Source organism: Haliotis asinina, chromosome 6, assembly GCF_037392515.1.
Source record: "Haliotis asinina isolate JCU_RB_2024 chromosome 6, JCU_Hal_asi_v2, whole genome shotgun sequence".
In the NCBI taxonomy this organism is placed as follows: domain Eukaryota; kingdom Metazoa; phylum Mollusca; class Gastropoda; order Lepetellida; family Haliotidae; genus Haliotis; species Haliotis asinina.
In genome coordinates this window covers 62,113,550-62,132,054 of record NC_090285.1, presented here as the reverse complement: position 1 = coordinate 62,132,054, position 18,505 = coordinate 62,113,550, and the positions used below count along the sequence as shown (strand labels likewise).

Sequence of the window (18,505 nt, the reverse complement as noted above, 5' to 3'; positions counted from 1 at the left end):
TACATAACATCCCCTTCATACTGACTGTACCTACTTTCTCAGTGCGGGTGGGTCGTCTTGGTCCCAGGTGAATGTCCCGTTATTGACAACCAGGGGGTGACCTGTCAACATGGACGGGTAATTCATCACGTAGTTTGTTAAAACATGCACCTGCTTCGCATGGTGGGACCTTTGTTAGTGAGCAGATAACGGCCATCATTATAGAATCTTGTTTATCAACAAACAGATAAAAATAATATAATAATAATTTAATGATGACAATTTCCAGATTACTGACTATTGACTATTGACTCCTAAGTGGAGTCAATTAATGTAAACTCCATCCCAATAAGTAATTGTCACGATGGTTGGCTTTGTCTCTATATATTCATCAAACTGATATGAATTTTACCGAATTAACAACAACAAATTACCTTTTTCGCTTCTTGTTGCTGGTTTAGCTTTTAGATCACCATAATGAAGAAACCGGTTCACTCGGTTCACACTGATGACAGACTGTAAACACAACCCCACTGACAGATGATATAAGGGTGGCTGACAGTAATCTCCCGGCATCTCTCTTTCACACACACACACACACAGAGAGAGAGAGAGAGAGAGAGAGGGAGGGAGAGAGAGAGACAACAACAACTCACCACACACACACATACACACACAAATTATATATTTATTAGAATATTTCCTATCTAATCACCCTGGAGGGTGTGATGCCATTTGTCTATATTGTCGCGTAGGTTGCGCAATGCCAAATATACATTGTCAAATACTATTTGGAAACATATAAGGGAAATTTTTTATTCTTGCCCAGGTTTCTTCAATAGGTATATATTGCACTGTGTGAGTGAAATTCTCGAATCAAATACAGGAAAACTTGCACTTTCATGTGTTCCCTTATTTGTTTCTATGATCATATATAGAACCGGGTAAAAATCTGTGTCCCTATGCAGACACATACTTTCTTAATGATAGTTCATATGTATTTAGTTCAAACATTCAGTATATACCAAGGAAAAGGAGAGCATCTAAGTGTACAGAGGATATTTTTATTTTGATTTTATGATTGTCCTGAAGATACCCATAGAGTTGAAGTAGTAACTATTGTATTTCACTTGCGATCTAAACATATCATTGATCATGATGCAAGTGAGGTACAGTTCACAATGTCGCAACAAAACGACGGATTCGAACTCACAGCTTAGGCATGACGAACGTACACTTTAACTCTAACGGTTCTAACGTTAGTTAAGCGAGTGAGTGCTTAGTAAGTATCAGCAACGCTGCAGCTATTCGCGGTGACCTAAGTTAAATGTAAGAGAGTTAATTTGATACCTTCACAAGGTCACTGAATATTTTGGGTGAGAGTGTCAGAGGATTCTTCATTGTGTTGAACAGAGAAAGGCCAACAAAAGCAGTGCCGGCGTCCAGGGTATGAGATCCATTGAGAAACACGTAGGCCACGAAGGTGAACAGGCCAACCTGCAACACATGCATACAGCTTGGGACATGGATTGGACAAACGCGGAAGCACAATGCACAGATGAAGAATAGAGGCGGTGAGGTTAGCGTCGCTTAGAGCAGTACCATATGTCAGATTGTTGTGGAAGGAAAGTCTGACTGTAAGCGTTTACGACTCGGCTGCGAACCCAGGGATACTGTTTAACAAAGAAAAAATATCAACGGGGGTCTGGATAGTAAATGTCGCCGCAAAGGTACTTAATCTGAAAGGTAAGGGTGGCATAGCTAAATATGGTTATCATGGCGTGACGGCACTTACGCTGAAAAGGGTTATCATGGAGCGTCGTTACGCTGAAAGGTGTTATCGTCGATGTGAAGATGTTTACACCTTAAGGGGGCTATAATGAAATAACGGTAGTCACGATGAAAATTGTTGTCATGGAGTGATGGCACTCACGCAGAAATGTGTTATCGTTAAGGTGAGGATACTCACGCTGAAAGGGGTTATCATGGAGGTGACGGTCAGAATGACCTGTAGGAGAGCTATCCGCCATATTATCATCAACTCATTTTTCCGGATCCGGAGTATTTTATCCCTGAATGACTCCTCCCAGGCGTATAGTTTCAAGATCTGGGAAATAGACAATACAAGGGTACCCGATCTACTCATTCATACAACGGACAATCAGAGTAGGGCTATCAAACCAACCAAGGCAGATGTATTACAACATTGTGTACATGCTTATAATGTGGAAGTCTGTACATCGTTACATTTATTACACTCCTACCAGAAGTTTTCACTACATTGGGGGTTTTTGGTATTCGTTACATTATATCCAAACTGCTGCTATTAGGTTCTGTAAGTTCGTAACTAACGCTTCAAATATATTTCTAAATCCAAATTTGTTTTCAACCCATTATAAATCAATTATTATTATTTTCAGGATAACTGTTATCCAAGAAAACAGGACAGTGTTATCCAGCACATTCATTCACTTTCATCGAACGATTATTAGGGACGTCCATGGGTGGGAATGGTTGTAGGGCTTTCCGAAAATGAACGAAACGACCGTCCCTTACCTTGATCCCATTCAGCACCTCATTCACTAGTCGGATCCTCAGGTCCTTAATCTTCATGAGCCTGGCCTGTAGGGAGCTCATCCTTGCCATGACCAGGACGTTGAGACCAATCATGAACAGCAGGAAGGCCAGGCCGGCGAACATGGCTGTTCCAAATGTTGAGTACAGCAGATATAGACATATAGCGATCTCTTCTGGAGCAGCCCATACCCAGTAGATCTGTTCACAGTACTTTTGTATCCTTGTCACGTCCACGGACATCAGGTTGACAATTTCTCCGGACGTTGCCTGCTTCTTTGCCTCGTTGTTCATCGTAAGTGCCTGAAGAGGAGGAAATTTGATCCGATGGAAGGGCTCGTATGGGTTCGCCATTACTGGCAACATATCAGGGAACACTCTGTTTTCTGATTTTGCACATATATGGGGATTACAAAGTGAGTTTTCGGGGGTTCGAGCTAACTGTTCTTTCTCAGTGTTATCCTAATGACCCACGGGACTACAAGATGGGGTTGGGGCACACTGGGATAAAGTCTCTGAATCTCTGGGCATGGACACACAAAGAAAACAACCATCTGGACAATCCTGGACTGGATCTTTTCATTGAAAGCAGCTTTCATTCTGTATATCTGGTTGTCCCTTTTACTAGGTTTCACCTGACGTCTATAAGTAACATTTCTGGATGTTCTGTCATATTAAACGGATCGGCCATAAGATAAAATGGATGCCACATCTGTCAGAATCTGGTTATACAAAACCCGTGAAGATAAATGTTAGAATGGTCTTCAGAAAATTATATTTGTCATATAATGCAACTAACTAGGTTATTTACAGACCACCGCCATATTGCCGAGTGAGGCGTTAACCAGCAAACAAACACACTCTCCAAACAGGAGCGCTACCCACGAGTATTCTATCCGGTGAACCTTTTCCTAAACGAAATCTCGTCAGCTTCACTTATTGAGAATAAATGTATAACTCGTCTTACTACATGTGGCACCCGCTATTTTGATGTTACCTTTCTGTATCTTGCCGATGTCAATGTCACCTTTCTGTATATTTCCGATGTCAGTGTTACCTTTCTGCGTATTGCCGATGCCAATGTTATCTTTCCATATATTGCCGATGTCTGTGTTGCTTTTCTGTACCTTGCCGATGTCTGTGTTACTTTTCTGTATACTGACGATGTCAGTTACCTTTCTGTATATTTCCGATGTCAGTGTTACCGATCTGTATATTGACGATGTCAGTGTTACCTTTCTGTATATTGCCGATGTCAGCGCTGCCCGGACCCTGATGCCGAGGGCTATAGTGTAGTGATTGAGGACGTGGAAGGTTATCGCCTGCACCAGCACACTGACGAACATCCCCAGGGACAGAAGGTAACCAATCCAAACAGGACTACTGGCATCGCCAACAAAGGCAATGAGGGCCCTGTGAGGGACACGTGTCCTATGATAACTCTCATTTAGGTACATTCGAAATCATAACAATTGTCGCGTATATGTCAATTAAATGGTAATGTTTTGGGGAAACCTCAGTTTCTAGGAACCATGATGACGATTCTCAGAGACATATGTTTGGCATTAACTGCCGCCATCATGGTTCCTAAAACTTCATGCCAAACCAGGCAGTCTGAGAATCATTTCCAATGTATCTATATTCAGTGTGACTCCTATGCGTCGTTGTTGTCTCTGCAGCATTACCTACGTCAACCATGCGAAACACCTGTAATCTTGGATTCGAATCCCAAGTTCCTGCTATTGTTTCAAGGCCTTTCAGCGCTATACTAATGTTTGTGTACTTCAGTTAAGGTTCAGGATCTGCATTACTTCGGTCTTTCATGTCTCACTGGGCGCAGTGGCATAATGAAAATACCCTGTGGTGAATGCGGTTTTCGAGTCTACTCGCTCACATCTAGAGTACATATCTAAAGTGCTATGCTTGATTGTGTCAGGAGAAACGGCCAATAACAAACGTCTGTTGACAATATGGTATTTGGATGAGTTTGTGCTGTTTGGAACTTTGGTTTCCCTAAACACAGATCATATTGTAAACCACTGCTTTTATTGAGAGATGAATCTTTGTCATTTAGACTCACATACCGCCACTAGTTCACCTCACTCACTTGAGTATAAGAGGGTTGGTCAAGATGAGCACATCATTGATGACCTTCCATATTTGTGCCTGTAACAGTTCCAACCCAAACGTCTTGAACAACACCTTCCACAACGACGACATTGGGCCTATGGGTGACGACGATGTGAGTAGCGGTGTTGATTCACTCATGTCTCCAGTGGGTAGCGGCGTGTAGCTGTAGTTATTTTTGGTTGTTCCATTGGCTTTTAACGATACTGAGCCGTTGGTGTACCTGTAGTAATCAAACATAAACATTATATTGACTTGAGCCACAGTACTCAGGGCATTTGGATCACCTGACTCACAGCTGCATGGGTACTGTGATCGTATAATTTACCGTGATGGCATACAAGTACTTGGATCACATTGTCTGCATCAAGGTGACTTGTGTACCTGGATCATATGACCTACCATGATGGCATCACAGTAACTTTGATCACAGTAACTATGTACTTGGAGCATATCATTTAAAAACCTGCATCCTAGAGACTACTGCACTTAGGACATGTGACCCACAGTGCTTGGAGAGTGCACAATGCAGGTTTCATATTTACTTCTTCTTATAAATCATTATAATTGGTGATATTAGAAATATTCAAAATGTCAGTTTGCGAGTCTTAGACGATACAAGGTCAGTACCGAGTGCAACCTCCATGTGACTGTATGACAGCCATCACACTTCTCCTCATACCTCTTGTAGGCCTCCTTATCATCTGAAGGGCCAATCTCCGCCTTTCCTCCCTCGTGTCTTTTGTACAGGAAGATCCCTTTGTTGCACTCGTCAACCAATCATGTCCCAGATATACTCCACGGGGTTAAGATCGGGGCTCATTCAATCGCGAGATATGTCAAGGAGTGCTTAACTAAATTCTTTGTGTATAGATAGGTGAAGACGTATCCAGTAGTTATACCTCCATGAGTCAGTTTATGATGTTTCCTCACGTTTGGCGGGGTGCAGACGTACCTCATACATCCATTTTGGTTGATGGACTTGGTCCACTGTCTTTTCACGTCTTTCCTGGTCTGCTTCACCATCTTGTCAAATCGTTCTATCACCCCTGCAGACTGCTCACGAGGGTGAAGGTCATACACATCAGTCTCGGTCAAGGTCTTTTTATATCCCTGGACCATGAGCCTGTTAAAACATATATCAATACATTGACTGTACGCGGAAATCGAGTGAATATAACGACAATCATTAGGAATTGCGACATAACAGAGAAAGATAACTCAAGTACATTTCTGCACATGCAGAATTTTCCTCCTATTGTCAGTGAGACTTTTAGGAAAATAAAAATACGTTTAACGGGAAAGATATGAGTGAGTGAGTTTAGTTTTACGCCGCTTTTAGTAGTACTCCAGGAATATCACGGCCTGACTTGGACACCAGAAACGGACGTCACATATTGTACACATGCGGGGAATCGAACCCGGGTCTTCGGCGTGATGGGCGAATGCGTCTTCTGCTTGGCTACTCTACCGCCACTAATGGGTTATGAATGATTATTGACCACATTTCACGGTTTTACGGAACGTATGTTATTATTTTATTGTCTAAAAGGTATATTTCAATCTTTTTAGCAGACTGAATAACTTTATTTGCCCTGTTAAGTTGTTCTTTGTTCTAGACATAGGATGATGTTTACCCTGTTGTCCATGAAAAGGTCAGCCGGGAGAGGTAGGAAGACTCCAGCTCGGGACATGGATACTGAGAAGAAAGAAAGTGGACATGAGCGTGATATATATTCCTTATTTCCATAAATTAAACATATGATATTTCCACAGTTTATAGGTCATATACGTCACCACTGCAGACCGGCAGTGAATCAGTACTCAAGACATACTGCCAGAGGGCACAACTCGTTCAAATTGCGACGCAGTATTCCTGAGTTCCAGTGCAGGATTGGACCAGTAGGACTATGATTCTGCCAACAATGTGACGATGTATATTTCCGATCATCGCTTTGGCTTGCATTTTTTGTTAAAGCAATAAGGGTTAGGTATAACCAAGAGATAAACAGTCGGGTTTTAACTACAATTCGTAATCTGTACTGAGTGTATAAGTAGTATTTAGTAGTATTTACGCATTATCACATACATGCAAAGACGCTTTCATTTTCCCTCGATCACTGGATGTCAACGGGACATCGCAACCTCATTCTGCAACTCCATGGGGACCAAGCAACTCTCTTGCATCCGGTTAGGTGCACCAACTTAATGTGGCTTTACCATCATTGTCTGAACTGTGTGATTCATCAATCACTTGATTTTGTAGAATGTGTACAAACTGCTGCTTCGAGGCGTCGGAATGTAAATTCTTATCTCCTCAGGCAAATTGTGTGAAGGGATAACATGTTATCATACACCTTCAGTGATCTATAAAATTGTCCTGACTAAATTGACCCTCACACCTAAATGACATATGTTTCTGGGGATAACTAAGACTGGGTATTGTGTTAGACTATCGTTGTACATCAAAACAGTACACTGACATGTACATCATAGCAATCAAATACTATAGCAATATATTTATTGAAACCAGCTAATACAGCGTCCCTCAAGCAAACTCTGCAACATGTTGGAGGATGGCGGTCTTCGAGTATGTATTGTTTGTGCATGAATAACTGATGCCTATTCTCGCTGGATCCGAGTCATTTCACATTAATGAACATACTCTTTCATACTATTAGAACATACACATTCTACATTCTGTTGTAAGGGGTAATATCAGTGGTTCAAGTCCATAGTATGCAACTTACCACAACACTGGAGTAATCCCTGCTCTTCTCGGCAAAACAATGAAGTATGAGTTCCACCAGCATGAAGAAATAGCCGATATAGAACACAATGATACGCGTCATGTCCCTGTAATCCTGGATTAAACAAGAAACAACACCGGCAGTATAAGTGATCAGATAGTCCAATAACAGATAAGGTGCAACTGCTAGCTGCGCTCTGATGCTCATTCTTCCTACTATTGTAAGCACTCCTCCTATTGGCTGAACTTTTTGTGAGTTAGGTACAGGTGGGGACTGAAAGACATGTGGAATGTGAATTGTCCATTGTTGCCAAGGAATATGGAATTGCCCATTCTTGCCATGGAATGTGAAACTGTGCATTGTTGCTAAGGACTGTGTGTGAAACTGTTGTCTAGGAAAATGAAATTGTGCATCGTTGGCAAGGAATATGAAATTGTGCACTGTTGGCAAGGAATATGAAATTGTGAATTGTTGCCGAGTTGTATGAAATTGTGCATGGTTACCAAGGAATGTGTAGATTTAATGAGGAAAGACAGACCCAAGTTCTAACCTCTGGGTATCATGTGATAGGTTGCTCTCCGGAACATGGTTCCCAGACCAACGCCATGTGTGATCGTGCAGGTGATTATTTGGTTCACGAAACTACTAGTTAACTATTAGTTTTTGGGGGGGTTGTACAAAGGCACTGGGACGCAGTCGTAGGCCTAGGACGGGGTGTGGTGAGGGGTGTCGTATATCAGAAAATTAATATTACCCTAAAGAGAAGACAATTAATATTTTAATTGACTATAGACTAATTGGAATACACAGTAAGAGATATATTTATTCATTACATTTACCTTTTCTATGATGAATGTGTAGAACGGTACAATATTTGCTGCCACCATTAAGAACCAAAATATAAATAGCACTCCAGATGTGATGAAACCTCTCGTCCTCTCTAGTATGATGAATAGGAAAGCAAGAACCTGAAAACAGTAATATGCATGTGAATAAGTGTAAGCGCCATGGTGTGACGTCAGTATTGTTCTATGTGGCCTATAATTACATTCAGTCATTATGAATTCTAGACCTTAACCGTTTCAATTATTTAATAATCAGTGAATGAGTGGGTATGGTCTTACATCGCTTTTAGCAATATTCCATCACCAGAAAAGGGCTTTACATTAGTACCCATCGGGGAATCCTACCAGGGTCTTCAGTGTGACGTTTACTATCTTTGTGTAGTAATATTTGAATGTACCTACTGACGGCTGAAAAAGACTTACCTATGTATATATGTATATTGACAGTATGAGCTGATAGGTTGTAAATAATCAACATGCACAATCCTGCATGATCTCTGTGGTATGATCTCTGTGTAAAAAAGTATGAATGTTCCTACTCCATTGCTGCCTTGAAAGACCCGTTGTTACAGTGACCCTCTGGGAAAACAGTGACTATTATTTAAAACATCGACCGCTGTACCATGTCCTAACAAATAGGACATTCCTGTATGATCTATCTTCTGTATCATTACACGATGCCATTTAGAAAGTGGTCAAATGCAACATATGTCATATTTGGGATTTCACTTTCTTAGTAAAGTACAAATTCTAGTACTTTTTTCGGTTGAGTCCCATCCGGGATTCGAACCCACACCCTCAGAGTCAGGCACCTAATCGCCAGCACACAAAGTCAGCCGCCTAGCCCGCTCAGCCACCGCGACTTCCACAAAAAATGAAAGTCGGACTAAGAAAGTGAAATCCCAAATATGACATATGTTGCATTTGACCACTTTCTAAATGGCATCGTGTAATGATAGCTTTCGGCCATGGGAGCCGTGCCAATTTACACTCATCACAGGGGTACACAAAGTACGCAGTCTAGACTACCAGTTGCCCAACTTTCATTTTTGTGGAAGTCGCGGTGGCTGAGCGGGCTAGGCGGCTGACTTTGTGTGCTGGCGATTAGGTGCCTGACTCTGAGGGTGTGGGTTCGAATCCCGGATGGGACTCAACCGAAAAAAGTACTAGAATTTGTACTTTACTAAGAAAGTGAAATCCCAAATATGACATATGTTGCATTTGACCACTTTCTAAATGGCATCGTGTAATGATAGCTTGCGGCCATGGGAGCCGTGCCAATTTACACTCATCACAGGGGTACACAAAGTACGCAGTCTAGACTACCAGTTGTCCGACTTTCATTTTTTGTGGAAGTAACGGTGGCTGAGCGGGCTAGGCGGCTGACTTTGTGTGCTGGCGATTAGGTGCCTGACTCTGAGGGTGTGGGTTCGAATCCCGGATGGGACTCAACCGAAAAAAGTACTAGAATTTGTACTTTACTAAGAAAGTGAAATCCCAAATATGACATATGTTGCATTTGACCACTTTCTAAATGGCATCGTGTAATCATAGCTTTCGGCCATGGGAGCCGTGCCAATTTACACTCATCAGAGGGGTACACAAAGTACACAGTCTAGACTACCAGTTGTCCAACTTTGATTTTTTGTGGAAGTAGCGGTGGCTGAACGGGCTAGGCGGCTGACTTTGTGTGCTGGCGATTAGGTGCCTGACTCTGAGGGTGTGGGTTCGAATCCCGGATGGGACTCAACCGAAAAAAGTACTAGAATTTGTACTTTACTAAGAAAGTGAAATCCCAAATATGACATATGTTGCATTTGACCACTTTCTAAATGGCATCGTGTAATGATAGCTTTCGGCCATGGGAGCCGTGCCAATTTACACTCATCACAGGGGTACACAAAGTACGCAGTCTAGACTACCAGTTGTCCAACTTTCATTTTTGTGGAAGTCGCGGTGGCTGAGCGGGCTAGGCGGCTGACTTTGTGTGCTGGCGATTAGGTGCCTGACTCTGAGGGTGTGGGTTCGAATCCCGGATGGGACTCAACCGAAAAAAGTACTAGAATTTGTACTTTACTAAGAAAGTGAAATCCCAAATATGACATATGTTGCATTTGACCACTTTCTAAATGGCATCGTGTAATGATAGCTTTCGGCCATGGGAGCCGTGCCAATTTACACTCATCAGAGGGGTACACAAAGTACGCAGTCTAGACTACCAGTTGTCCGACTTTCATTTTTTGTGGAAGTAGCGGTGGCTGAACGGGCTAGGCGGCTGACTTTGTGTGCTGGCGATTAGGTGCCTGACTCTGAGGGTGTGGGTTCGAATCCCGGATGGGACTCAACCGAAAAAAGTACTAGAATTTGTACTTTACTAAGAAAGTGAAATCCCAAATATGACATATGTTGCATTTGACCACTTTCTAAATGGCATCGTGTAATGATAGCTTGCGGCCATGGGAGCCGTGCCAATTTACACTCATCACAGGGGTACACAAAGTACGCAGTCTAGACTACCAGTTGTCCGACTTTCATTTTTTGTGGAAGTCGCGGTGGTTGAGCGGGCTAGGCGGCTGACTTTGTGTGCTGGCGATTAGGTGCCTGACTCTGAGGGTGTGGGTTCGAATCCCGGATGGGACTCAACCGAAAAAAGTACTAGAATTTGTACTTTACTAAGAAAGTGAAATCCCAAATATGACATATGTTGTATCTTCTGTATGTAATGAATGTATCTGCTCGCGTGAATACAAACAGTGAAATGTCCGTCCTCACCAGTGTTATAGTCTTTATGATTGGTGCAACGACTTCTGCTGTGAAGTCTATGGCCAGCCCACCGTCCTGTTTGTGCGAGAACATGCTGCTTATCTCCACGACGCCTAGTATAATGAGTATGATGCTGGAAAACTGAAGATGGAAAAGTATTAGGATTAGCACTTCATTGATGGACAGGTGCATCGGTGCAATATCAATTTATCAGAACACTGACCAATGTCAAGATGCGGGAGATCAACCATCAATCCTGAATACAGGAGTTTAAGGTGTGCGTCAGACCTGTTGCAGGACAAGTGATTCAAGTCACTCAAAGGTTAGGTTAAGGTGTAATTCAGCAGTTAGCATATAACATTTGCCATGAAGGCAATGACATACTGGAATGGTATTTTTGTAACCAATAATTCTTCCTACATACAAAACTAATCAATTCATTGTTTGCGAACAGGTGTTTGCAGTGTGACGTCATTAAAATGCACTGTCGTAGATTCATGACGATTTTATGTGACTTCGTTCCAACAATGGAGGAAATCAGTTCATTTGTCCTCCACGAAGCGCATTTTACTACATTTCTGAAGCATCAAACTGTTGATTAAAATCCCGTCTAAGATGATCTTCTAAAAGTAAATCATTCCTACCAGTTTCAGATGGTGTGTAACTCAGTTTACCTGTAAAGTTTTAAATGTATATTGTGGCACTATGTCACGTAATGGTTTTGCCAGTAACAGTTACCATAGTGTGCGAGGCGGATGCTTTCTGAAGGGCTGCTGATAACAGACCTTTTTCCAGAACACCTGGTGTCGTCTTTTATTTTCATTGATTCATTCAAATAACACATACCTCCTTTTTACTCTTATTTTCCAATAATGTCTCTGCTAGCGGATAATTTATGATGATGGTTCTCAGGTGTTTATATTAATTTTACATACCAGTTTTGTTTGCTGTAACAGTGTATGACGGTAGCGCCTGGTGGGTTGTCGAACGAGGTAATAGACGTAGAGGGGTGTCGTCACAAACAACATCCCGCACGGCCCGTACACTAGCGCGGTGTTCACGAAGCATGACGTCACACGGGGCCAGGAGCTGGTGAGAGTTAGGTTACTGTCCTGCAATACAGATTAGAAGAGTAAGAAGCACCTAATACGTTCGTATAGACCCGTGAAGATCCGGGTTAGAATTGATCCTCAGTAACTCACGCTTGTCGTAAGAGGCGACTAACGGGATCGGGTAGCTAGGCATCCAACTGCGCAGATGGTTGCTCATGATGTTAATCACTGGATTGTCTGATCAGGCCTCGATTATTTGCTGATAGGCGCAACATAGCTGGAATATTGCTCAGGTTGTTCATATAATGGAACCTAGGTACAGAAATTACAAATTCTATCTTTAAGGTCCACAGGCGTCGGGGGAGTGTCTGGCAACGCTAGTGTTACTCGACGCCGACAGCTGTTGGGTGGAACTCATCACTGTTTGTTGCAATTTGAAGGGCATGCGCCATCGACACAATATCTTTCAAAATCATATTCTACCGTTTGTGTAAATGCACATACATCATGTAACGTCAAGTCACTAAAAATCATTCTATGTTACTTATCGCTGGTGTAATTTACTTATTAGTATTTTGTGTCGCAAGACTGAAACTGTGCCTTTCATAAGTGACTTACCATTCATTAATCTCCTGTGGCCATTTATCGATGTCATAATCTTGTGTTCGTTGTTTGTTGATTGCCATTAGTATTCCAATTATACCATCCCAAAAAGAAACACATATGCGATTTGCATTTTTTAAAATCAGCAGGTTGAAAGAGATTTGCCGGCGAGCCAGGAAACCCGAGGTGTTTAAATAATCGAGTCTGGACCGGACAAACCCGTGACCAACAGCATCAGCATCGATTTACGCTAGATGTTGTTTTACGCGTACGATTTGCGTGTTAACCACTTTGTTTCACCTCGAAACAATATTCAAAGTGGGCTTTATTGGAAACTTCCGTCTCTATTTACATCTGATCCTGAAGATGAGAACACCTCACCAAGTGTTGTAGTTCCTAAGTCATATAGGGTTTTATACAAATTTGTATCTATTATTATCAACTGTCACATGAAGACCAGTGTACAAAATGTAATCAGCAACTGTATATTATAATACTGGCTTAAACTGGATAATTTTTCAGATGCTTGCTTCATAGGAACAGCTTCACTGATAAAAATGTCATTATCATATATAGATATATGATATATTTGAAAGCATTTGTTACAAACTGCATTGTATATTATCCATCAGTGCACACAAATATGTGGTAATTAAAAATACCGTATCAAAACATTGCTACACTTTCGTTATCAGTTCTGGAGGGCTATATCATACATTAATTATTGACATATTCAAATACAGATTAACAGATATGTGCTTCAGGTGTGCACACCATATGTGCTGGACTTGATCGTTCAAAAGCGCTGTTGTATGGCGGGTGTATACCTGTGTCGACAAACGGACACTTTTTATGCAGATTGTGTAATTTGGTGATGCTGCCGCTTGGTCAGGCTTACCTTTTCCCGAACACCTGGTGTCAACAATATCTGTCATAAACTGTATGTGCCCCTTCCCAGAGTTCGACAACATCATGTGCAGGTGTTACAGAATAAATACCACTGTCAAACAGCGGTGGCGCTGGGTAGCCAGCCCAATCTTGGGGACCCGTTAAACACTGTTGCAAAGCAACACGTAAAGATACAGGTTAAAATTTGTCTTCAGTAACCCATGCTTGCCCTAAGAGACGACTAACGGGATCGGGTGGCCATGCTCGCTGACGTGATTGACACATGTCATAACGTCCCAGTTACGCAACTAATGATATTGATCACTGGATTGTCTGGTCCAGACTCGGTTATTTACAGATCGACGCCAATATTGCTCAGTGCGTTGGACGACAATCAAATGAAAACAGTTGCAAATGCAATTTCTTTTAACAGAAGAGGTATATACAAAAGTAAATAATGAGATCACATTTCAGACTATGGCAAACAGTTTCACAGAGAGGCTGCATATGCCCGTTTGCCGAGTCCGAACATTGAGAACTGTGAGGTGACACCAGTAACCCTGAATAAATCCTTTTAGCACCTTATCTCATTATCTTCACGCGACTGAGATAATAGTTGCATAATGCAGTATATCCAGACAGTTTTACTATCTATACGACACATCCAGATGGCCTCGTCACACTGTTACTGTGAACACAACATCAGCCATTGTACCAGACAACAAGTCATTGGCTTTGGATGGGCTAGTAATAGATACAGGTGTTACGTGACGTCACTGTTTCAAATTCTAGGAGATGTTTTTGTGAGTTTAGCCTAACGCCTTTGACTTGTGTTCTGATATCCAGCGACATGTTTGCATGGGGAGGAAATCCCCCAGTGACCCAGGTTTTAGCTATTTGCCACTGGTATCAAATCGCAGAACATCGGCTTCTAACTAAAGTATACTAGTGTCTGCCGTTCGACTGTGATTTCTACATGAGTTTAGTGTCACGTCGCACGGAGCAATATTCCAGCTATATGGAGGTCGTCTGTAAATAACTGAGGGGTCTGGACCAGACAACCCAGTGATCAACAGCATGATCATCGATCTACACGATTGTGAATCCCCTTTAATGGCAAGCATTGGTTACTAAAGGCCAATTGTCGCCCGGATCCTCACGGGTCGACATCTACGTGTATTAGATCTGGCGATCAGATGTAAGAGATCCTAAACAGATGGCCTTTTCACTTCTGGAGTCTCTGAAGGGCATTTAGAAGTGATACACAATTGCAAAGGATTTGCTATGCGCATTCTCTGGGGATGAATGTGGACCTGCTGGCGCCTCTGCCATTGGGGTGCAGGAGGGTTTTGATGGTGGTGATACTACTAGGAAACTTACGAGATCTTAAGCTTGCGAGAGCTTTGTGAAACGGGTCCCTGATTCACATGAATCGGATGCTAATATTTCGGTCGTTGAGTAGGACGTATTACTGGAATAATGTACACATACTCAACTCGCTGCTACACCATATCATTTTCATAAAACGAGTAAATACTTTTTGATACCAGGGGTTATCCTAACTTATCTGTCCCCAGGCACTTCAAGGACATAGCTCCGCATAGTTCAATATACTTTTATGCACATGCGTGTGCCTGTGATACCCCTACGGAGATCTAGATGCAGTTCAGAGAGGAAGGAATTTATGTATTGGTGGGAATATTCGGAGTAAGACCACCTACAGGAAACGCCCGTTACTCGATATGGAAGGAAATATACTTTCTTTCTTTCTTTCTTTCTTTCTTTGTTTGTTTGTTTGTTTGTTTGAGGACGTTCATAAAAATATTTCAGAAATATGACAATTTAATCATCGATATTATTAGCGACAATTCACGTTGGAGAATGAGGACCTGAATGCATTCTGGACTGTCAAATTACTTCGGGATAAATGTGCATTATTGTACCAAATAGGGATTTCGTACTGACAACTTACTACGAGATAAATGTGACTTTATGTACCAAATATGAATGTATTCTGACGAGTTACTGTGAGTGAGTCTGGTCTAAGGACAAAACCCAGTCTCCCAGTATGGCGACGTGTCAGCAGGATGAGGGAGGCAAGCCCAGGGAGATGTAGGTATTGCGTCTCCACCACTCAGCTGTATCCTGCGAGCAAGAGTATGGAGCAGACAAGACTATAGACACTTTATCGGGCCGACACAATCAAAAGGGCGTTAAAAGCAATTCAGCCACTTTCCCTTGAACGAGATGTTCGGAAAATCGTATAAACACGATAACCTCTTTTCTGTACTATGTACTCTTGATAACTTGGTAAGACGTAATATAATACCATTTATTTTGAGAAAATATCAAACAGTTCTGGAAAATACTGCAGAAACAAATTTACCTGGGGACTGTAAAAAATACAACGTTAATATGATGAGGGCAAACAAATACTGCCCACTGACTGGGCTGGAGCAAACAGCCCCGTGATTGACTATATGCACTAATCCTGCAATTGAAAAAAGAACATACGCGGTCAATCAAGTAGCCAAAGTGGATTGCCTGATTCAGTTGTCGTCTTTTGGGGTTAAGGTCGAACACATAGCCCTAAGGTTAACCCAACGCCCATTCTTTCACACAGACTTACGATCATCCGATTTAAACTCGGACCCAGTGCTCGATTCACAAATCGTTCTTTGCGCTACAACATTCGTACTCCTGTTTTAGTCTATAGAGTTACGACAGGTTGTAATGTTACGAAAGCTTTCTGGATCGGGATTCCTGCTGATATGTGCATCTATTTCTTACTCAGAATGCCTCGTTAGAATGCTGACTAAAAACCCTTACCTGCAATTAAATGAGCCGTCATTTATAGTGCGTTTTACCCCATACATGTATTTCAGATATTAGTACACACAGGCCATGATAATATTGGTAAAAGACGAGGGAAAAATCATATTTACCCAGAAGGGTTCTCCATCACAGAACGCCATCATGAAGAAGAATTCAGTCAACCCATTCCAGAAGACACACAAACATTACCGGTATAATCTGCTTGGCACGTGTCGCGTAGTATGGGTCTCCGGTCCTCGTGAGCTGGGCCACCTTATCTGTCCGTGTGGAAAGTACCAGTTGTTTTTATTCACACACACGCCACAAGAAGCGAGGCCAATGCGACCTCAAGCTCACTCGCATGCAGATCAAATCTGACTTTTCCCATTAACATACGTTCAGAACATGTTTGTCACAAATCTGAACCATCTCGTTTGTCAGCATCGGAACAGTCTGTATGATTCTGAGGATGGGTTTCTTGCGCTGTCCATTTTGAACTTTCATCTATGAGTTTTGTTAACTAAATATTTATAGTAAAAGCGGATCAGTCATTATTCGTGTAATCCTCGGGGGTTTTTTTAATGAACCGTTGTTGTGGAACATCAGTTACAGTGGGCATATTTATGACGTTGGTAATTTAATGTCATATGGACGTTAATGTGGTTTCTGGGTCTGTTTTTATTAAACCATACACTGCTACGGATCAATATGCCACTGAGTTTAATATTCATGAATGACCACCACAACAGGTGGATATTGCCATAGAAAACTAATATGAAGCTCCGTATGCTTGGATTATTGGATTAAATGTATGTTTTCCTTAGATCTAATTACAGTTCTTGTCAAAATAAACGTTACTGCGCCACAGTGGTGTAGGTGTGCTTTTGAATAGTAGTGTATGCGTGTGTGTGAATGATGCGGACGTATAAACGTCTACCTATTAAATACACTCAAGTCCGTAATATTTGTTATATTTGGGATTTACACTTTCCTTATAAAGTACAAATGCTAATACTTTTTTGAGTTGAGCCCCAACCAAGATTCGAACCCACACGCTCAGAGTCAGGCACCTAATCGCGAGCGCACAAAGTGAACCACCTAACCAGCTTCAGCACCGCGACTTCCACAAACATGAACGGCGGACAACTGGTAGCCCAGGCTGACTCAAGCCCGTGTTTAAAGAATCGGCAGTAGAACGCGCTGCTGACAAGACAACTAACCATGACATGCCAAGTCATGTCGTGTCGAAACGACCCATTGCCTACTCATGCCAATGCACTAATCATGCGGGTTTTTTTCCTATTGTTTTGTTTGTTTGGGATTTTTTCGACGGCCAGCAATATTCAAGAATACAGAAGTCACAGAACACAATTAAATTTCAAATAAAGTCTCATTTGTTTGATTACAGCCGTATCAAGGACATATGTAAACTTATTACCCACGTGCTCAACGTATGGGTAGGTGCAAACTAATACCGTACGTCGCACGAGTGTCGTATCGGGTTGACCTTAGATTGGCTGGACTTCGAGATTCTAACGATTTGATTGGATAACCGATGACCACTACATTTCCATTCATAACAACACGTGAATTCATTCTACAACCTATATGCATTGTAGGAATGTAAACATTGCGAAAGTTGCCGTTGCACTGTTTAATTGTCAGTCGAACTGAGCATTATATCCGTCGAAAAACATAAACGCAATGTTTCCACCATAGATATTAGCTGAAGGAGTCAACTGCGAACTAAGAAACGGAGTGCTACGGAGTAGTTTAGTGTTCGAGGCGATGACAACAGATATGCATAGTGACACCACACTCGGTCTCATTACATACCTCGCTCAGTCAGATACCACAGGAAGGACACTCGTTTCGTATAATTCGTTTTTAATGAGACCTCGTGTAGTATGCTTTATGTTTCTCTACCTTATAGTGACAATACAACTTGAAGGAATTCATGAAAAAGGTGAGCATGTCCTGCAACCCCTAAGGCACATGATACAAACACACGCAAAGACAAGTTAATTGTTTTCGCCCGAAAAAGGAGAATACCGCTCTATAGAATAGCAGGATTTACTGAAAGGATCTAGATCCATAACGTTTAGATCAA

The 18,505-nt window shown here is 41.9% G+C and overlaps 1 protein-coding gene across 1 annotated transcript in view; it reads right to left on the bottom strand.

Moving 5' to 3' along the window:
- Positions 1 to 16,559, bottom strand: part of LOC137286351 (multidrug resistance-associated protein 1-like) — a 31,605-nt gene extending 15,046 nt beyond the window's left edge. The window contains exons 1-14 of the mRNA XM_067818159.1: positions 16,527 to 16,559; positions 11,974 to 12,150; positions 11,048 to 11,179; positions 8,270 to 8,398; positions 7,431 to 7,544; positions 6,318 to 6,379; positions 5,636 to 5,806; positions 4,661 to 4,903; positions 3,789 to 3,966; positions 2,536 to 2,856; positions 1,949 to 2,086; positions 1,330 to 1,476; positions 414 to 495; positions 35 to 101 (exon numbers count right to left, since the gene is read on the bottom strand). Of these exons, the coding sequence (XP_067674260.1) occupies positions 35 to 101; positions 414 to 495; positions 1,330 to 1,476; positions 1,949 to 2,086; positions 2,536 to 2,856; positions 3,789 to 3,966; positions 4,661 to 4,903; positions 5,636 to 5,806; positions 6,318 to 6,379; positions 7,431 to 7,544; positions 8,270 to 8,398; positions 11,048 to 11,179; positions 11,974 to 12,150; positions 16,527 to 16,559 (1,994 nt within the window). The remainder of the gene's footprint in view (positions 1 to 34; positions 102 to 413; positions 496 to 1,329; positions 1,477 to 1,948; positions 2,087 to 2,535; positions 2,857 to 3,788; positions 3,967 to 4,660; positions 4,904 to 5,635; positions 5,807 to 6,317; positions 6,380 to 7,430; positions 7,545 to 8,269; positions 8,399 to 11,047; positions 11,180 to 11,973; positions 12,151 to 16,526) is intronic.
- Positions 16,560 to 18,505: the final 1,946 nt, after the last annotated feature.